Below are 17,010 nucleotides of genomic sequence, written 5' to 3' on the forward strand. Positions count from 1 at the left end.
TGACAATTTGGAAAATTGTCTTACTAAAGATTGCTTAAACAGCAAAGTTCTTATTAAATTTGTTATATTTGTTTGCTTTTAAGATCCAAATAAAGTTGTGCTTTCAATTTCAGCCTGGAGTACACAACAGCTTAAAGTGAAAACTTATTTAAAAATTGTTGCTGAACTTGTAATTAACTTTCTCTGGGTTGGGGCTTGTGGCATTACCAAAATATTTATCCAATTAATTTCTACCTTGGTTGCCAAGGAACTTATTGCAACATTTTCATTACGCTCTTCGCATATTTTCACTGCCTTGATGTTTGCTTTGGCTCATCGCCTCTTCTATATCTCATTTTCCCTGCTTATCCTAGCCGGATTCTTGGTGCTCTTCCAGAGCATCTGGTATCTGCACCTTGTGCCCCCGGGCTGTATTTTCAGTTGCAGTTTTCCCCAGCTCTTTCCACGCTCTCTGATTGCTCGCTACCATTTTCCGCACTCCTCGGCTCCTAAGTAAGCGCCTCAATTATAGACTCAGACAGAAAGATAGACAGCCAGCCCGAGAAATGCGAACAAAACGCAACTGACGAAAAGCGCTAACATTTTTCAACTATTACAACCGTGGAAAGTGGGGAAAATGTGGAGTAAAGATTTTTTGCAGAGCATCTTATAGGTTGAGACCTTAATATCCCGAAGCAAACTTAACTGCATGACCTGCAATTGAGCTTTGGGTAAATAGTGTGCTGCGCTGCAATTTCGCATCTGATTGGTAATCATTAAAAATATTCCTGCGGGGATTTAGGATTGCTATAGCGAAGAAAAAAGAGTTGGCAGATAAGATTTAACCTTCGATCTTAAAGTAAGTTCACCTTGTTTTACAATTTATGCACAAGGCTTGCAATAATCTACAAAACTTGTAGTACAAATTTTTAAAGTGCTTTTTATAATTAGCATTAAAATAGATATTTATTTTGCTTAAAATACTTTTAGTAAATAAAGTATTAAAAAAATAATTCAAAAATGTTTATCTTGATTTATTCAATACAAATATTTTTATTTTAATTTTCAATTAATATATCGTAGTTAGGGGCCATTTCTATATGTCAGTAGCCCCTTTTAATGGTTTTTTATTTCCTTTTCGACTTAAAAACAAAAAGTTTGGTGTCAGCACAAAGTTGTTTGGCATTTTGCAAAAATTATTAGCCAAAATACTGAGACTCCACGCCCCGTCACCAACGGCATGTCCACACTTCATTTCCCAGGATTTGGCTTTCCCACTCCTTCCGCTTTCAAGCCCGTTTCCTCGCTCGCCCTGAATTTCCTTACCCCTGACAGCCACGACCAGCAATGACCTAATAAATCCGTTTTATGTCTTGGTCCTGGCGCCGCCTTCATTCGACGACTCCAATCGCTTGGACGGAAATGCCAGCGGCGTCTGTTTGTGGTAAGCCCCTTCAGACAGGGCCTCCCTCTTCCCGTCCTCATTTCAAAACACTCAGCTGAAACACTGGAAAAAATTAGTATTTTAATGAAAATATGCGTAAAATAATAATAAACATATGTATTTAAATAGCAAATAAGGGGTTTTAAATACCTAAATATAAAGAATAAAAAAATGCTTATAAACATGCAAAGGTTCATTAAATTTATAAATATTTTTTTTGAATTTTTTATCAAAACAAGGGAAAACACTTTAAAAAACAAAACATTGGGTTTTAGTGATTTAAATAGCACTGGTATATATAAATTAGTATATATTCCTCACTGTACTCTTTGCCGTTTCAATTCATATTCAAATTCAAATTGTAGGCGTGGTCGCGCCATTTATTGTCTGCGCCATTAGCTGCACTAATGATCCATTCAGCAGAAGCCAAATCAGTGTGGAGGCAAGGAGAACACGCAGAAGGGAAAATAAAAATCTGAAAGGAAAAAGGAGGAAAACCCCAAGGCGGCCATATTTAAATAAGAGCCCGGAATGCAGACTCCCACACACAAACAAACCCACTCCAAAACCAATGCCAACACAGACAGACACATCGGCACTGTCAATATGCTTAATGGATTTTCAAATATTTAAACAACCCCGAGAACCCAAGACGATGGCGGCTTTCCGCAGAACCTACCCACTTCCCTATACCAACTTTAGTCCCGAATGCATTTGCACATTTACATTTACGCACTCACACACACAAATCAAATGTTATCGGTGCCGAGCTAATGGAATTACAAATTGCTATTTTCTTCTATTTGCCCTGCATAAGCGATAATTGATAATTGATAACTGGGTCAGGAAAATCCGCATAATGCAGATGAAAGGGAAAATACTCCAAACTGACGTTTTCCAAGCCAGCTGTAAAAGTGTTAAAGTTGTAATAAGAAAATACATTTTGAGCCGCATAAAACTTTTCTGATTTAAATTGCGAAACTGGCAAAGTTTTCTTGGGAAATTTCATAGGATAATTGTTATTTTTAATTTAAATCAAGAAAACTACATAGCTTAAAATATTTGTATTTACTTATGGGGACTCTTACGTTTGTTTCTCACAATTTTTCACCTTTGCGAAATGCGGAAGGACAAACCCAAACACATGCATTTCTCCGCCTATTCATATGCGCTATGTGGTTTGCATATATTTTATTTCAATTTAAAGTTTTAATGAGTTTCTGCATTGTACCCTAATGCTCCTGTGAAAAGGGCCAACAATTTGCTGGGATTTATTCCGTTTTGAGTTTATTTATTTACTTCTCTCAGCGATTATTTCAAGCAGACTTTTTTCTACTTTTTCTAGTGTGCAGATTTTTCTCTGTTGTTGGTCAGATTTCAGCGAAAACTTTAAATTATTTTGAAAATAAATTCAATTTAAGCGCGGCTTGCTTGTCTAGCTTAAACTAATTGCCAACGCAGTTGGTAAATCTCTGTCCAATGTGCAATGCAATTTTTATGCTTGGCCTTGTTTTAAAAATTCACAAATTGCATATTAAATGTTTTTAGAGTCCGCATTCCAGATCGATGCGAACAATTTCAATTTAATTGATGGCGGTTCAAAGTACAGCTGTCATAAAATAGGAATTCCACAAGGCTGGGGGGCTAATCTATACACAATCATTTAAGCCATAAAAGCAATTGATACAAAATTAATAACAATCGAAACGGTTTTTCTGCTTATGTCAAACTGTCAAACACACGACATTGTTGTGAAAACATATCAAAACGATAACACATAAAGCGTCCACGCCTGAATTCCGGCTGACATTAATGAGTAAATGTGAAAACTTTCCATAGAAATTGACCAACAGAATAATGGCTGATTCTCGTTTTGGAATATCTTGTCCACCCACGGCATTGTTGGTCACCAGGCTTTGTTCGAATGTCCTTTTTACAGGGCAGCCAGCCCCGGGCTGAAATGTGTCAAAGTGAAGGTAGAAGTCAAGTTATTGCACAGAGTTATTTGCACATCGAAATATGAAAATTTCTGCTTGCCGTAGGAGAATTAAATTTTGTAAGGAAATGTTAGGAAATTTCTTTGATTTTATTTGCGACAAACAAAACGAAAGACCCCAATTAAAAATTCAATTAAATGTGACTGGCCAGCATCAAGTAAGGAATAGCCCACAAACCCGAGAGAAAAACATATTTCACACCGAATTGATTATAATTATGTGTATTTTATAACTGCCAAATGATTTGTCCTGCTGGGTTTCATGCAAATATGCGGTATAAATATCAATAAATATGTGCCTATATACATCGGTAAACATGGCCTGACAAATTATTTGTTTCCGGTTGCCTGGCTAAGTAATTAATCACCAAATAATTTGGTAATTTTAATTTACTGCCGCCCTCCTCTGTCCCCTCGTGCACAGGCATAGTCAAGTGCATAAAACCAATTTGGGCCTATGCTCCGTTAATTAAGATTTAATGCCCCAATAGCACTCAAAATCGAATTCTGCCACGCCTCCTTTATCCCTTTTCTATTTGGCATTTTGTGTGCGTAATTAAGCGACAATAAGCATTTAATACACATTTTCACCCACGCACACAGTTGCAATTAGTTTTTGGCGCTTGTGTGTGTTTGCCTTCGCCCTTACTGCCACGCCCATTAAGTACACACTCCGCCCAATTGCACACACACGAACACACACCCATATAAGCTGGCAGCAAACAACAACAAATTGTCGGCTAATTTGAGAGGCACCGAATTGCCGCCGCCTCCAATTGACATGGCTATACGGTTGTTATATAAATATATGCGTATATATATGGGGATACATATATTTAAGAGCATGCTGATATGTCGTGTATATGTGCATGTAATTAAAAATTATCTGCCAAGCGGCATCGGGCATAAAATACACTGCAAATTGGTCAGAAAAACAAGGACAAAAAGGGAAAGGTTGTTGTAAGGTTGGTGTAGACTCATTAACAGTAACATAGACTAATTTAGTTTCTTAGTTTTCAGTCAAAATCATCTCTAATTAAGATTTAAGTTTAGTGATATTTAAGTTTTAAGCTAATATAATTCCTTAAATTACCTTTTTAAATTAAACGTAGTTCGAAAAAGTAGGAATGAGTAATGTTTCAAAAATAGTTTTATTTTTTTTAATAATTAAATAATAAACAATAAATAAATAAACTGAATTTTATATTCACTTGTCGCTCTGTAATGGCAAACAAAAACATAAATATAAAACTCTATGTTGAGATACGCATAGAACAAATGCTTACATTCGGGATAATATTTCCTCCATTGAAATGTTTAATCACAGTTCCCTTATTTAACGTCCAACAGTGTAATAAATTTAGCCCACATAATTTGTGCGTCTCCTTGGGGCTAATAGCTTAGTGGGCTGGGTGGGGGGGTCAACTTGCATCAGATTAGTAATTATGTAAGGCCCAAACACACACACACACACACACACATTCGACCACGGATTCGCCCAATGAATCCCCATAAATCCGCGCATAAATACGAATTACACAGGCCGCCAGCTATATCAATTTACTTGAGCGGTGGCGGTGGCGGTGGCGGGTTAAGGGGTCAAATGGCAGTCAAAGGTTAAATAAAATCCCATGCATAATGAAAAGCGTTTGAAGATGTCCTTTGCCTGCGTGGTCATTACTTATGTTTTATGACATGCGGCTTAGGTTTTTATGACCTCAGCATCTCTCCCGGGGAAAGGCCAACATAAGTATATTAAAATAGAGGGAGATAGTGGCAGCGCCTTAGCACTAATCACTAACTAAGTACGTAATGCACACCTCTGATTAATCCGACTACTTCTGTACGTTGCAGACAATCATCCGCGAAATGAATCGACTGGGCATGATGGTCGACCTGTCGCACGTCTCCAAGGGCACGATGCGGGACGCCCTGGAGGTGAGCGAGGCACCTGTCATCTTCTCACACTCCTCGGCCTACGAGCTCTGCAACACGAGCCGCAACGTCCAGGACGACATCCTGCAGGCGCTGGCCAAAAACGGCGGCCTGGTCATGGTCAACTTCTACTCGAAGTTCCTCTCCTGCAGCGACAACTCCACCGTACACGATGCAGTCGGTAAGTGGTTAATGTTTTTTTGTATTTATTAATTTTAAAATTGAAAATTAAATAATTAAACCTAAAGAAATAAATTACCGAAAGATAATTAACAATCCTATACACTAAGCTTTATTCACACTAGAATAAAGGCATAAGTGGCTTTGATAAATAGAAAATTTAGTCTTATATAACATTTTTTTACACCCTTTTAAATGACTTCATATTTCCATAAATGTTTTCCTATGACAGTTCGGCAGGAAAAAACTAAATGAAATTTCTTTCAAACCTTGTTGAATGCCTTTGGGAGAGCTCCGCCCCATCCGAAATCAATCAAAGTCAGTGACTTGGTCGCGGTTGCCCATTGTTGCATGGGATCCTGATTGTCAGGCTATTGTTTCAGTTAGTTCATTATAGCCTCCCCTCTCCTTTTATTTCCCCATTTACTCCCCTTTGACACTGCCCCTCCTGGTCCACTTTCTATTCCGATTTTCTGATTTTTGTGGCATTGCTTTTGACGCGCCATCAAAATGGCTCTCGTAATCACTTCCTGAATTCGTTGTCTTTCTTTGAGCCACCTCTGATGCCTCCGTTTTTTTAGGGGTACACTAACAGAAAATAAGAAGATATCTCTGCTAACAGGCTTTATTTTTTTAACAACTTATGGATTTTATAAAATTTGTAATGCATCAGAGTAAACATGTTTTAATGAACTGTGGAAAACTCAATAAAATAATAAAAAAAACAATAATAATTATAACATAATATTTTCAAGTGTTCGTCTTGTAATAAAGCCCCCTAATGTCTGCTCCTTCACTTTCTTTTCATGCCTTTGTTTTACCGGCTGCCGTGGATACATTTCATATTCTCAAAAATTTTAATAACGCTGACTTATGACGGCGAATACAACAACAATGGCGGCGGTTCTTAAACAATCGCCATTAATGAACTTGACAACAAATGGCAATGGCAACCCTGCCACCGGATATCCTTCCGCCGACCAACACACTCACAAAACATAAACACACACACACACACTTGGCCACACAGCGCATATTAATCACATTAAGCGAGTCGCTGGCATCGATCACGTTGGTCTGGGCGCCGGCTACGACGGCATTAATTAGTAAGTAAAAGTCATTTATTTCACTTAAATTCACATTGCTCCTCTCGCCCACCGTAGTCGATATGCATGCACGCTGTCCTCCAGGTGGCTTCCATTCTCTTATTTGCTCCTCCTTTGAGTTTTTTAAGTTATTAATTGATTATATTTAAGGCCGAGGACTTAAAATGGCATATTGCCAGCGGTACGATGGATGTGGATAGACCGTTATTATTATACCGCTCATTACGGACACTTTCTACCATTTCCTTTTCTCTCCCGTGGGGCAATCGCGAACAACTTGTGCAATCTGTTTACGAGATTCTTAAGATAATTTAATGAGCTCTCATCGGGCTAACGGGTGGCGAGCTATAAAAGATTATCAGCACACGGATTGCGATTGCGAACTTATGGTAGTCGTAAAAGGATTGAATGAATGCAATTACTTTGTGGGAATAAAATTTCGAAAGTTGTGATCAAAAAAAGTAATAAACCTTTATCGGATCACCATGAAAATAAACGGACGGAACAGTTGCCACCATTTTTTTGTATCACACCTTTATTTAAATAAAAGGAAATGTTTAATTTGTGTAATTTGTAATGTGAAAAGTATATTCAAGTAGAAAATTGCAACGATATCGGATAAATTAGTTTGTAAACTTTTAAGCTTCCCTTTAAATGGATTCCATTTTAAAAGAGCCATTAAATCTCCCACGAATCAGTACATTTTCTGGCTGCAATTTGATGCAAAGCATTTTTAAAGCATGTCCTCATTAGCAGGACAAAAATGTTCATTACCGCAATGTGTGGACCAGTGGCCGAATGTCCTTTTTCGCCGCTCTCATCGTCATCATCAACATCATTCGTCTTCATTATCGTTGTAATTATTCCCGTGATGCCGGGGAGAATGCATTTGCATAGATTTCCATTTCATTGCATCGTGGACACAATGCCAAAACAAACAAAATGTTGTAGCTGAAATTTTGATAAACCTACCTGTCTCCCCAATCACCATCTCCCTTGGCTGTTTTCGAATTTAATATTTTGAGTACATGGCCAAAAATGAGTATATGAGCATATGAGCGCCATCCAAAAATAACAACAACAAGGACCATAGCAAAAAATAACCATGTAAATCAATTTCCACCGAAATGAACTTCATTTTGCTTTGGTTTTTGGGCAACGCGACCACAGAAATGTTTTCGAGGTATTGGCTTGGGGACCAATAAAAACAAGAAAACAGAAATTTGTATATATGAATATTTATGGGGCAATTGCCTGTGTCCAAAATACGAAACACACACTTACGCGAAACAATAAATAATCTAAAACTCTATGAAATTACTAAATGTCAAATGGTTTTGTTTCCGGTTCGTGTCAAACCACATAGTGGATATTCCACTTTAAAGGCTCGTTGGGCCTCCATGACACCTGCCCATATTTTTTGGGGTTTGTTTATTTAATTAAATTCTCATTACTTCTGCCCAAATATTTGAAATTGATTTTAAGTTTTTGCCATCAAAAGCCGCAAATGAGTGCTTTTAATTTGGCAACACATACAGACGCACGAAAACAAATTCAGCCCATTATTCAAATGGAGTAATTGGAAATGGCAAAAGCTAATCCAAGAGAAAAGGACATAAATTGCTTTGTTCGCCGCAGTTGTTATGGTTTATTTTTCAAAAAGGCTTGAAATATTATATATTGGTCAAACAGGGTGTTGAATAATTTTGAAAGTATATGAGCTTAGGCTTTAATAAAGGTAGCAGGAATATAATTACAGATTAGCTGCCATATGGGATAAATCAATTAAAAAAGAGATTATTTCAAAGATGTATCACCCTATATAATTTATCTTTGTTCACACACTGACCCGCTTTTTTGCTGGTTGTGTCATTTAAATCGTGTTTGGCCTAAACGCCTGCATATAAAACTAAATTATTATTTATTTGTACAAATGCCTGTTCATAAAATATGATTACCGGGCACTTGAGCGTTCGGCCAGCAAAATGTTTATTTATTATTTATTTTCCTTTGTGTGCTATTTATTATTTATTTGTTTTGCTATGTTGCTCGACTCGATGCGACTTAATTACGCTCAGAATTTTGTCCTGCATTCGAGTAATTTTGCCTTGGGCTCTGCCTTTGGTTTGTTCATTCAATTTATTTTGTAAGTTGTGCACGAAAATTAAATTTAATTGTGCGGAGAGGGGTTTTTTGAAATATGTGTTGTAAAATTTACTGTCAAAGAATATATGGCTAATGTCTTACGAACCTGGAATCTGCTTTTTAGTACCCCCAAAGGACTGGAGGATGTATCTTCGTATCCGACTCTGTTTGCTGAACTTCTTGGAGGCGGTTGGACCATCGATGAGCTGACCAAATTAGCAGGCGGGAATTTCTTGAGAGTTATGCAGCAGGTGGAAAAAATGAGGGATGACAAAAAGGCAGCCGGCGTAAAACCCTTCGAAGATCATCCAAATTTCCGCACTGACGATCCCTACAATTGTACATCCAGCTAATTGAGCACTGGATCCAAACACACTGAGGTTGTACCAGAGATGCCGGGGAAGTCCCCAAAATCACACACGAAAATCGATTGAACTCCTGCTTCATATGTATTGTGGATAGCCTATGTAGCAAATCTATAAATATTAATTTGACTAAATGGCAGCATAAACATGTACGATTTAAGCTTTAAATATTTAACTTTAAGATAAATAGATATTTAAATGCCTGATTATTTGGCATTACTTCCTCTTTTCCCCTGGTAATAAAATCGAATTTCGTTTAAATTTTGGTGACAATCTACAGACTGCATCACAAGGTAAAACTTAATTATAACCAGCACAAAGAAATCCACGCAAATTGAAAATTTTAAATATTTTCCATCCCTATTCAATATAAGAACCAGAATTTGTTATCTCATCTCCAACTGGACCAACAAAATCTAATTTCTGTCCCTCTGATGTTTTTTATTATTCCACTTTTGTACACGAAAACTACATATCAAGTATGTAATAAACTTAGATACAAAAAATTATATTAAATTATATAAAAGTATTTTATTTCTTGCATTAAAATTCAATGCAAATACTTGTGAGTGGGGAAGCATACACTTAATAATAAATGAGTAAAATATTTAAATAAATCTTAGGAGAAAAAAAATTAAAAATGAACTACTTTAGTTCCAGCTAAGGGACAACAATTAAATGTTTAGTTATATTTTTAAGCAGTTTAAAGGCGTGCAAACTGAAAGAATGAATAGCGTAATAAATACTAAATTAGCACGTAAGCAAAGTGTGGGCGTGGCACTGCCTGCCACACAATAAATTGTACATAGATTCGAAATGGATTAAGCATAGGAATAATTTATAACTATATAAATGAAGTCATATAAAAGTCACGATTTTCAACATATGCCCCTACACACAAATAGATCAAGTCGCTCTGTCAGTCAGTCTCTCTGTACCTTCTAAACAAAAAGAAAACACAAGAAGAAAAACCTAGAAAAATGCGTCTAGTCTAAGTAAACAAATTATACATACTAAACCAATTATTGCAAGCCGAACTCCAAAACCCAAGACAAATTCAATAATTGTACATTTTTCTAAGCCAAAATCCAATAACAAATAATAAAACTCTCTACAAATATTGTATAATATATATATATGGGTATATATATATGAAAATCTATTGTTACGTTTTATACAATTTTGTATGTGTATATAGCATTTTTACCTATGCTCTCATTCATATGGTCATTATATAGTTTTCTAGCAAACAATTTAAGCGTATTATTGTACTGGGTCTGATGAGCAGAGTTGTTGGTAATCACTTAGTTTTTAGTTCTTAGTCAGGCCTGGAAGGTCGAAAATAAATATCTGTAAAGTTTATACATATACGAATATGCCTAGATATAGAGATTAAACCGAACTAACATGGAAAGACACGCATATATACACAGAAACTCAATTTTCCAAATGTCTTATTATTTACTTGATCTCTTCTTTAGTTTGGAATTAAACAGAAACAAAAACACAATCTCAGACACGCATATGTAAAACCAAATTGTAGTTAAAAACTTGAAAATGGTAAAATGTTTAGCGAATAAAACTCAAAAGGCAAACCAATTGCAGTAAATATAAAAACAATTAAAGAAAATGCTTGTTTTGTTTTAAAAAATGGTGGAGGAATAAAGTGGACCAATATTTTGAATTTAAGCGGTTATTTGAAAAAGCATTAATGTATACTCTAATACCTTTTGTATTTTTGAAGTTTTTTTAAGAGCCGTTATTAATTTAATACGCTTTGAAATTTTGTTGTGTTTTTTGTTAAATTTTTTGTACATGTCTTGTTAATGATATTTTCTTTATTGTAATAGCGCTTTATAAGCAAAAGAAATAACAAATAAACAAATATATTTGCTGTTATTTTACTTTCGCTTTTAGAAAGAAAAAAATAAGTTCTAAAGATAAAATTTTAAATATTTTATACAACATAATTTAAAATACCTCTATGATATACTAAATATATCGCCTACAAATATATCGACGATTAAAGATATCGATATAATACCTGGACCATATGACCTTTGGTGGCGATGGTCACACTATTTCATAAACTTCACAAATAACAAAATTTTGCCTTGGAACTTTTGCATAGACAACTCAAAAATACCACAGCCAGTTGCATGATTGAAGACTTAAGGACTGAGGAGCCCCACTGCCAAATTGAATGGCGTCAGAGGCGCTGGATGGGGATAACCTTCTCCAGTTGCAGCCCGAGGAAAATGGGAAAAATGACGGACAGCTGCTGCCCGACGAAATCCAGCGGTGCACTGGACTAAGTTATAACGATTTTTACTGGCGCTACATGCACAAGAATTTCCCGGTCATTATCACGGACGTCTCCAACGATTGGGAGTGCCAGCAGTGGACAGTGGTCCAGGAAGCCAGGGATCTCAACTCCAATCGCCCCAGTGCATCCTCTTCCATCAACTTTGACTACCTCAAAAACAAGATTACCAATTGCCCGGTTCCAGTCGCCGATTGTAATTCGTCGTACTTCAATAGTCACACCAAACTGGAGCTCAATTTTCACGATTACCTCGAGAGATGGCGAAGTAGCATCGGGAATCAATCATCATCATCATCACCGGAAGTCAATAGTAATGTGGATCCCGCGACCAGGGACAATCTCTACCTCAAGGACTGGCATCTGGCTGCCCAAATGCCGGAGTATAAGTTCTACAAGGTGCCTAAATACTTTGCCTCCGATTGGCTCAACGAACAACTGATGGATCAGAAGAAGGACGACTACAGATTCGTCTACATGGGACCCAAGAACTCATGGTAATGATTCCTTTTTGTGAAACACTGAACAGATTATAAGCTCAGAGCCTGAGCTTTCTCATTTTAAATTAATGTATTACATTAAGTAAACCCTCCGGCATTTCAGGACCTCCTATCATTCGGATGTGTTTGGCTCCTTCAGCTGGTCCACCAACATAGTGGGCCTGAAGAAATGGATTATAATGCCGCCGGGAGAAGAGCTCAAGCTGAACGATCGCTTGGGTAACCCGCCCTTCAGCATAGACGAGCAAATGCTGGATGAGCACAATGTGCGATATTACACCATCGATCAGCGGGCCAATGAGGCAGTTTTCGTGCCCAGTGGTTGGTTCCATCAGGTGTGGAACCTGACGGACACCATATCCGTCAATCACAACTGGTTCAATGCCTGCAACATATCTATGGTGTGGCAGAACCTCAGGCACAACCTGAAGGCCGTATGCCGAGAGATCTCCGACTGCCAGCAGATGGATGATTTCGAGGCCCACTGCCAGACAATGCTGAGGGCCAGCTTTGGCATCAACTACCTCGATTTTATAGAGCTCCTCGAGTTCATTGCCGCTCGCCGATTGGCCGAGGAAACCGCAGCCACCAAGTTTTTACTGTTCGATAGCTATAGAATGAATGATTATCATGTGCAATACGATCTCGAATGCTTGAGGAGGATCACGAGGACACTGTCGGAGGATCCGACAATCCAGCGTAGTCCCCTTCAGTTGGAGGGTCGCTGCCGGCAGTTGCTCGCCCGATTAGAGTTTTAGTCATAGCACATGGAAAAGGCCTTGGCATATTTTTATACCAAACTTGTATTCATATACAACCGATAGTCGTAATATTTTAATACAGATATTTAAACACCCATTACTCGCCGTCGGGCCAGGTGAATTCTCCATGGATGGGTTCCGTTCTCAGCCACTCGCACTGGTCGATGACTCGGAAACCGAGTTTACTGAACATTTCCTGGGATGGCGTATTCGTGGGACCCACGAGGGCCATTACATCGTGCCCTTGGGCTGCCAGGCGGTATGAAATTTCCCTGGTCACCACACTTCCAAATCCGCGACGTTTGTGGGACGTTTTCACCTGCAGGGCTCCCAAGTAGCCGCCTTGTAATCTGGGAAATTTGTATTTTAAAATTATTTATTTAGATTTATATATGAGTGACCAACCTGATGCACCAGGCCACAAGTTCCTGAGTATCTTCCCGATACAATCCCACACTGATGCACATGCGAATCTGTCTTTCTATAAAGAACAGAGATCCCAAATGATGATTGGGCCACTCCTCATTTACCAGAGGAGCATCTGCCACACTCAAAGATCTCAAGACAAATCCAGCAGGGGATCTAGATAAGATAGGCAGTATCTTAATGATTCTTTAAATTATGGAAGAAATGCTACTTACTCAACCCTCAGCTGAAGAGCATCCTCGGCCTTCATATAAAACAAATCGGTGGGGCTCCTGAACACCAATTTTAGCGCTTTGGACTCGATAACACTATTTAAGGCCTCAATATGTCTGTAGGGTATGGAACTGCATTTCAAACCCGTTGACCAGTCCACCAAGTCCAGAGCTTTTTGTACAAGACCATTTGTGTTGTTCAAACCGCCCACAAACAGTTGATAGCGATCCTAAGAGATAGATATGTATATAGCCTCTCTTAATGGTTTGCTAACTCATAGATTGTGCAATGCAAACAGAACTCACCACTATCACGAAAAGGCCCTCATCTCTGGCTTGTTTTGTATCCAAAGTATAGGCTTTCAAATGCTTCACGTGGGGTTGCTTTTTCAGAAACTCTATAAAGTTATCCAGGCAGTAGTATTCCTGACAATATTCGGGCCAGTTTTGTTTGAAGAGGACTTGGAACTCCTGGAGATCTGGCAATCCAATCTCTTTCAATTGAGTGCACATTTTAGTCGTCAGAAATAGAACAACTTTTCCAAGCAAGAAACCGAAACAAAATGGATTAGATTGTTAGGTTTGGGTGATTAAATCATGCAGCTCGTCAAACGGCTTCTACATTTCTCTTTAAAGAACTCTCTTGTTAGACTCTCTTTTATTGTTATGTTTATTTGTTTATTTCTCTTAGGTCTAACTCGCATTTATTTATTTATTTCCCTTAGGTCTAACCCGTGCATAAACAATCTCTATATCTTATCGTTCTCTTATTGGCGCTTCGGTTAAAAGCCAATTACACTGATTGATAATCTTGAAGCCCAATTTCTGGAACAGACTCAACGACGCCTTGTTTTCTGGAACGACTTCGGTGATAATGTCATGTCCCTGAAGAGCCTCCAGTCTGGAGAACTCTTTCACAATTAGAGCGCCGAAACCTCTGCGTTGGTAGAAGTTTTTGACCTGCAGCACTGCCAACAAACCATCCTGAGCTCTATGGAAAAGGGATAGTTGAGAATCTAGTTTGCACAGGACCCTTCGATATATTCACCTTATACACCAGGCCACTAGCTCATTGTCTTCGTCCTTGTACAAGCCCACACTGGTGTTGCACAAAATCTGACGTTGGATGAAGGAAAGAGTGCCCGGCTCACTCCACTCCCAGTGATCATCAACCACCTTGGCGTCCTCCACATCTAGAGATTTTAAGGAAAATCCAACTGGCGGTCTAGCAAAAAAAAAAAAATATTTAATAAGTTGGGAAACACATCACTGCGACGTTAAGTAAACTCACTCCACTTGAAACTGCAGGGCATCTTCGTTGCTCAAGACCAAGGAATAGGTGGCACAATCTATGTCTAATTTAAGATTTTTGGCATAAATAACATCCATGGCAGCTTTAAAATATCTCTTTGGCATGGAGGCGAACTGTTCTCCTCCCAAGAAGTCCAACTGAAGTAAGGCTTCCCTCAGAAGACTTTCCGATCTTTCAGCCTCCAAAAAGCCCACTGAAATTTGATTCCGATCCTTCACGATGCACATAACAAATAAGTAAATCAAAATATGGCACTCAAATTAAGGAATACCGCCCTACCACAATCACAAATAGTCCGAGTTCAAGTTTGGGAAGAGCGTAAACTTTTACATTCTCCAGATGGGGATCCCTTCTGAGAAGGTCCACAAAATTATCCAGGCAGGTGTATTCCTTGCAGTATTTTGGCCAGTCTCGGGTGTAAACACTTTTGAGGTCCTCCATCTGCTGGACACCGACTTGCTGTAGACGATCCATCTTAGAAAATGCTCCCTAGTAAGCGGACAGTAGACCAATTTATACACAAAAAAGTTTATCTTCCTTAGATAGAATTGCATTTTATAGGTGTTTTTACAGTTCAGCGTTTGTACATATTTCTTAATCTCTGTTTGCTGTCTGGGCCTATTCATTGTTGGGCCAAGATATCTGATCTCCGTGCCTCGGCTTGATCATGCTCCAGTAATATTGCTTCTCCCGGATCAATTTGAAATCCAGTTTCTCGAACACGCGACAAGCAGCAGTATTGTTCACATTGACCAGGGCCGTTATGTCATGCTGGAGATCGGTGGCAATAGCTTTGGAAATGGCGGAAGCAACTACTAACCCCAAACCGCGACGTTGATGCGTTACGATCACTTCCAATGCTCCCAGAAATCCGCTTTGGAGTCTTCAAACAAATATATAAGCAATTTTGTAAATCATTTTTAAAAGACTAATAAATTGCGTACCTTAAACACCAGGCGCACAACAAACCCGATTCCCTCTCATATAGACCCACATTGGTATTATTAGTGATTAGCATTTGAATGAGTTTAAGGGAACCAGGATGACGGGCTGACCATAGATCGTTTATAAGCTCTGCATGTTCCAAACGCACTTTATCCACGTAGTAGCCCTCCGGGCAACTAATCTCCAGTTTCCTAGCCTCCCGGCAGTTCAAACTATACATTGTGGTAGGCATTTCGCGGTACATGGTAAGATTAAGTTCCGCAACGAGCTCCTTGTAGATTTTATGGTGATTCTCTTGAATGGCACTGACTTTGAAGCCTCCCGACCAATCCAATAATTTCAAAGCATCTTTCAAATCGGATTTTTGTTTACTTAAGTTACTGAAGAACAATTGATAGCGATGCTGAAAATGGGAAACAATAATAAAATAAACCAATTACATTTCCAGATCAATTCTGTTTACCACCAATATAAATAATCCATCACTTTGCCAATCGTTATTCAAAGTATAGAAGGTAAGGTGACTTAAGCTCGGATTTTTCTGCAACCATCTCAAATAATTATCCAGCCAGAAGTAGGCGACACAGTTACTGGGCCAATCCTTGAGATACAGCTCCTGCAGATCCTTCAGATCGTCAATATCTGTGATTTCCGTCAGCTGTTTCACTGTTGCCATGCCGGGGAGAAATACTGAACTGTGTTATTGTTATTGTTATTGTTGACGTCAATTACGTTTAAGAGAGAGGGCTTTTAAGCTTTTTTGATAAGCCTTAAGAAATATTGTATACCCTTGTGAAGGCATTTTAGTTTTATAGCACAGTTTGTAACGCGATAAAGTTCAATACATACACTTTTTATGGCTATGTTTTTAGAAAATACATTTGATTAATTAAAAGTCTCTTAGTATGAGACTTTCACTTTTGTCTTTTTAAAGTTTCCTATTTTGAATTAGTATTTTACAATTTTATACATTAAATTTTTATAATCGCACATATTGTATTATATTATATTATATACATATGTTATTATATTCTTTAACTTTTGCCAACATTCCCGAAAATTAAACGGTCACTAATTAAATAGGTTAAATGAAGTAAGACAAAGTTTTGCGTCTGCGGCTTAAAAAATTAATTTTTAACTTTTACTGCTTTTTGCTTAAATTACTTCCTGTATGGCTACAGACACCAAAACGTGCGTGCAGTGCACTTCTATTATATTCATATTGGGTTGAGTCCGTGCTACATTTGGTAACTTTAATTTATCCAATTTCACCACCCGGTTCGAGACACAGCTTGTTTAGTAAAGTTCTCCACCCGCTGGGATTCTTACTTCTGTTTATATTTAGTGAATTTTGCAGGGGTCGCAGTATGTTTCTTCAGTC

The 17,010-nt window shown here is 38.1% G+C and overlaps 5 protein-coding genes across 6 annotated transcripts in view; 2 read left to right on the forward strand and 3 right to left on the reverse strand.

The window, feature by feature from the left end:
* Positions 1-9,904, forward strand: part of LOC108149347 — a 124,158-nt gene extending 114,254 nt beyond the window's left edge. For both annotated transcript variants that reach the window (XM_017276837.2, XM_017276838.2), the window contains 3 exons: positions 5,274-5,535; positions 6,565-6,640; positions 8,910-9,904. In XM_017276837.2, the coding sequence (XP_017132326.1) occupies positions 5,274-5,535; positions 6,565-6,640; positions 8,910-9,138 (567 nt within the window). In that variant the 3' untranslated portion in view covers positions 9,139-9,904. The remainder of the gene's footprint in view (positions 1-5,273; positions 5,536-6,564; positions 6,641-8,909) is intronic.
* Positions 9,905-11,235: 1,331 nt separating this feature from the next.
* On the forward strand, positions 11,236-12,834 carry LOC108149515 (2-oxoglutarate and iron-dependent oxygenase JMJD4 homolog). Its single transcript, XM_017277142.2, has 2 exons — positions 11,236-11,970; positions 12,077-12,834. Exons 1-2 carry the CDS (start codon positions 11,354-11,356, stop codon positions 12,729-12,731), a joined length of 1,272 nt encoding a protein of 423 aa, XP_017132631.1. The 5' UTR covers positions 11,236-11,353; the 3' UTR covers positions 12,732-12,834.
* Positions 12,759-13,941, reverse strand: LOC108149516. The gene is made up of 4 exons (XM_017277144.2): positions 13,679-13,941; positions 13,376-13,602; positions 13,140-13,316; positions 12,759-13,084 (listed from the first exon to the last, which is right to left on the reverse strand). Exons 1-4 carry the CDS (start codon positions 13,883-13,885, stop codon positions 12,832-12,834), a joined length of 864 nt encoding a protein of 287 aa, XP_017132633.1. The 5' UTR covers positions 13,886-13,941; the 3' UTR covers positions 12,759-12,831.
* Positions 13,942-14,024: 83 nt separating this feature from the next.
* On the reverse strand, positions 14,025-15,176 carry LOC108149517. The gene is made up of 4 exons (XM_017277145.2): positions 14,964-15,176; positions 14,664-14,896; positions 14,421-14,597; positions 14,025-14,363 (listed from the first exon to the last, which is right to left on the reverse strand). Exons 1-4 carry the CDS (start codon positions 15,156-15,158, stop codon positions 14,129-14,131), a joined length of 840 nt encoding a protein of 279 aa, XP_017132634.1. The 5' UTR covers positions 15,159-15,176; the 3' UTR covers positions 14,025-14,128.
* A 27-nt stretch (positions 15,177-15,203) lies between these two features.
* Positions 15,204-16,313, reverse strand: LOC108149287. Its single transcript, XM_017276730.2, has 3 exons — positions 16,093-16,313; positions 15,629-16,032; positions 15,204-15,567 (listed from the first exon to the last, which is right to left on the reverse strand). Exons 1-3 carry the CDS (start codon positions 16,303-16,305, stop codon positions 15,303-15,305), a joined length of 882 nt encoding a protein of 293 aa, XP_017132219.1. The 5' UTR covers positions 16,306-16,313; the 3' UTR covers positions 15,204-15,302.
* Between the last annotated feature and the right edge of the window lie 697 nt (positions 16,314-17,010).

The sequence above is a fragment of the Drosophila elegans genome, unplaced genomic scaffold (assembly GCF_018152505.1).
Source record: "Drosophila elegans isolate 14027-0461.03 unplaced genomic scaffold, ASM1815250v1 contig_814, whole genome shotgun sequence".
Taxonomy (NCBI): Eukaryota; Metazoa; Arthropoda; class Insecta; order Diptera; family Drosophilidae; genus Drosophila; species Drosophila elegans.

Excerpts from the sequence above, each read along its gene's own strand:
- LOC108149515 (XM_017277142.2), top strand. The coding sequence starts at position 11,354 with ATGGCGTCAGAGGCGCTGGATGGGGATAACCTTCTCCAGTTGCAGCCC. Across the intron at positions 11,971-12,076 it reads ATGGGACCCAAGAACTCATG|GACCTCCTATCATTCGGATG; the intron begins GTAATGATTCCT and ends CCGGCATTTCAG.
- LOC108149516 (XM_017277144.2), bottom strand. The coding sequence starts at position 13,885 with ATGTGCACTCAATTGAAAGAGATTGGATTGCCAGATCTCCAGGAGTTC. Across the intron at positions 13,603-13,678 it reads AGGGCCTTTTCGTGATAGTG|GATCGCTATCAACTGTTTGT; the intron begins GTGAGTTCTGTT and ends TCTATCTCTTAG. Across the intron at positions 13,085-13,139 it reads CTTGTGGCCTGGTGCATCAG|ATTACAAGGCGGCTACTTGG; the intron begins GTTGGTCACTCA and ends CAAATTTCCCAG.
- LOC108149517 (XM_017277145.2), bottom strand. The coding sequence starts at position 15,158 with ATGGATCGTCTACAGCAAGTCGGTGTCCAGCAGATGGAGGACCTCAAA. Across the intron at positions 14,598-14,663 it reads GCCCTGCAGTTTCAAGTGGA|ACCGCCAGTTGGATTTTCCT; the intron begins GTGAGTTTACTT and ends TTTTTTTGCTAG. Across the intron at positions 14,364-14,420 it reads CTAGTGGCCTGGTGTATAAG|AGCTCAGGATGGTTTGTTGG; the intron begins GTGAATATATCG and ends CCTTTTCCATAG.
- LOC108149287 (XM_017276730.2), bottom strand. The coding sequence starts at position 16,305 with ATGGCAACAGTGAAACAGCTGACGGAAATCACAGATATTGACGATCTG. Across the intron at positions 16,033-16,092 it reads ATGGATTATTTATATTGGTG|CATCGCTATCAATTGTTCTT; the intron begins GTAAACAGAATT and ends TCCCATTTTCAG. Across the intron at positions 15,568-15,628 it reads TTGTGCGCCTGGTGTTTAAG|ACTCCAAAGCGGATTTCTGG; the intron begins GTACGCAATTTA and ends ATTTGTTTGAAG.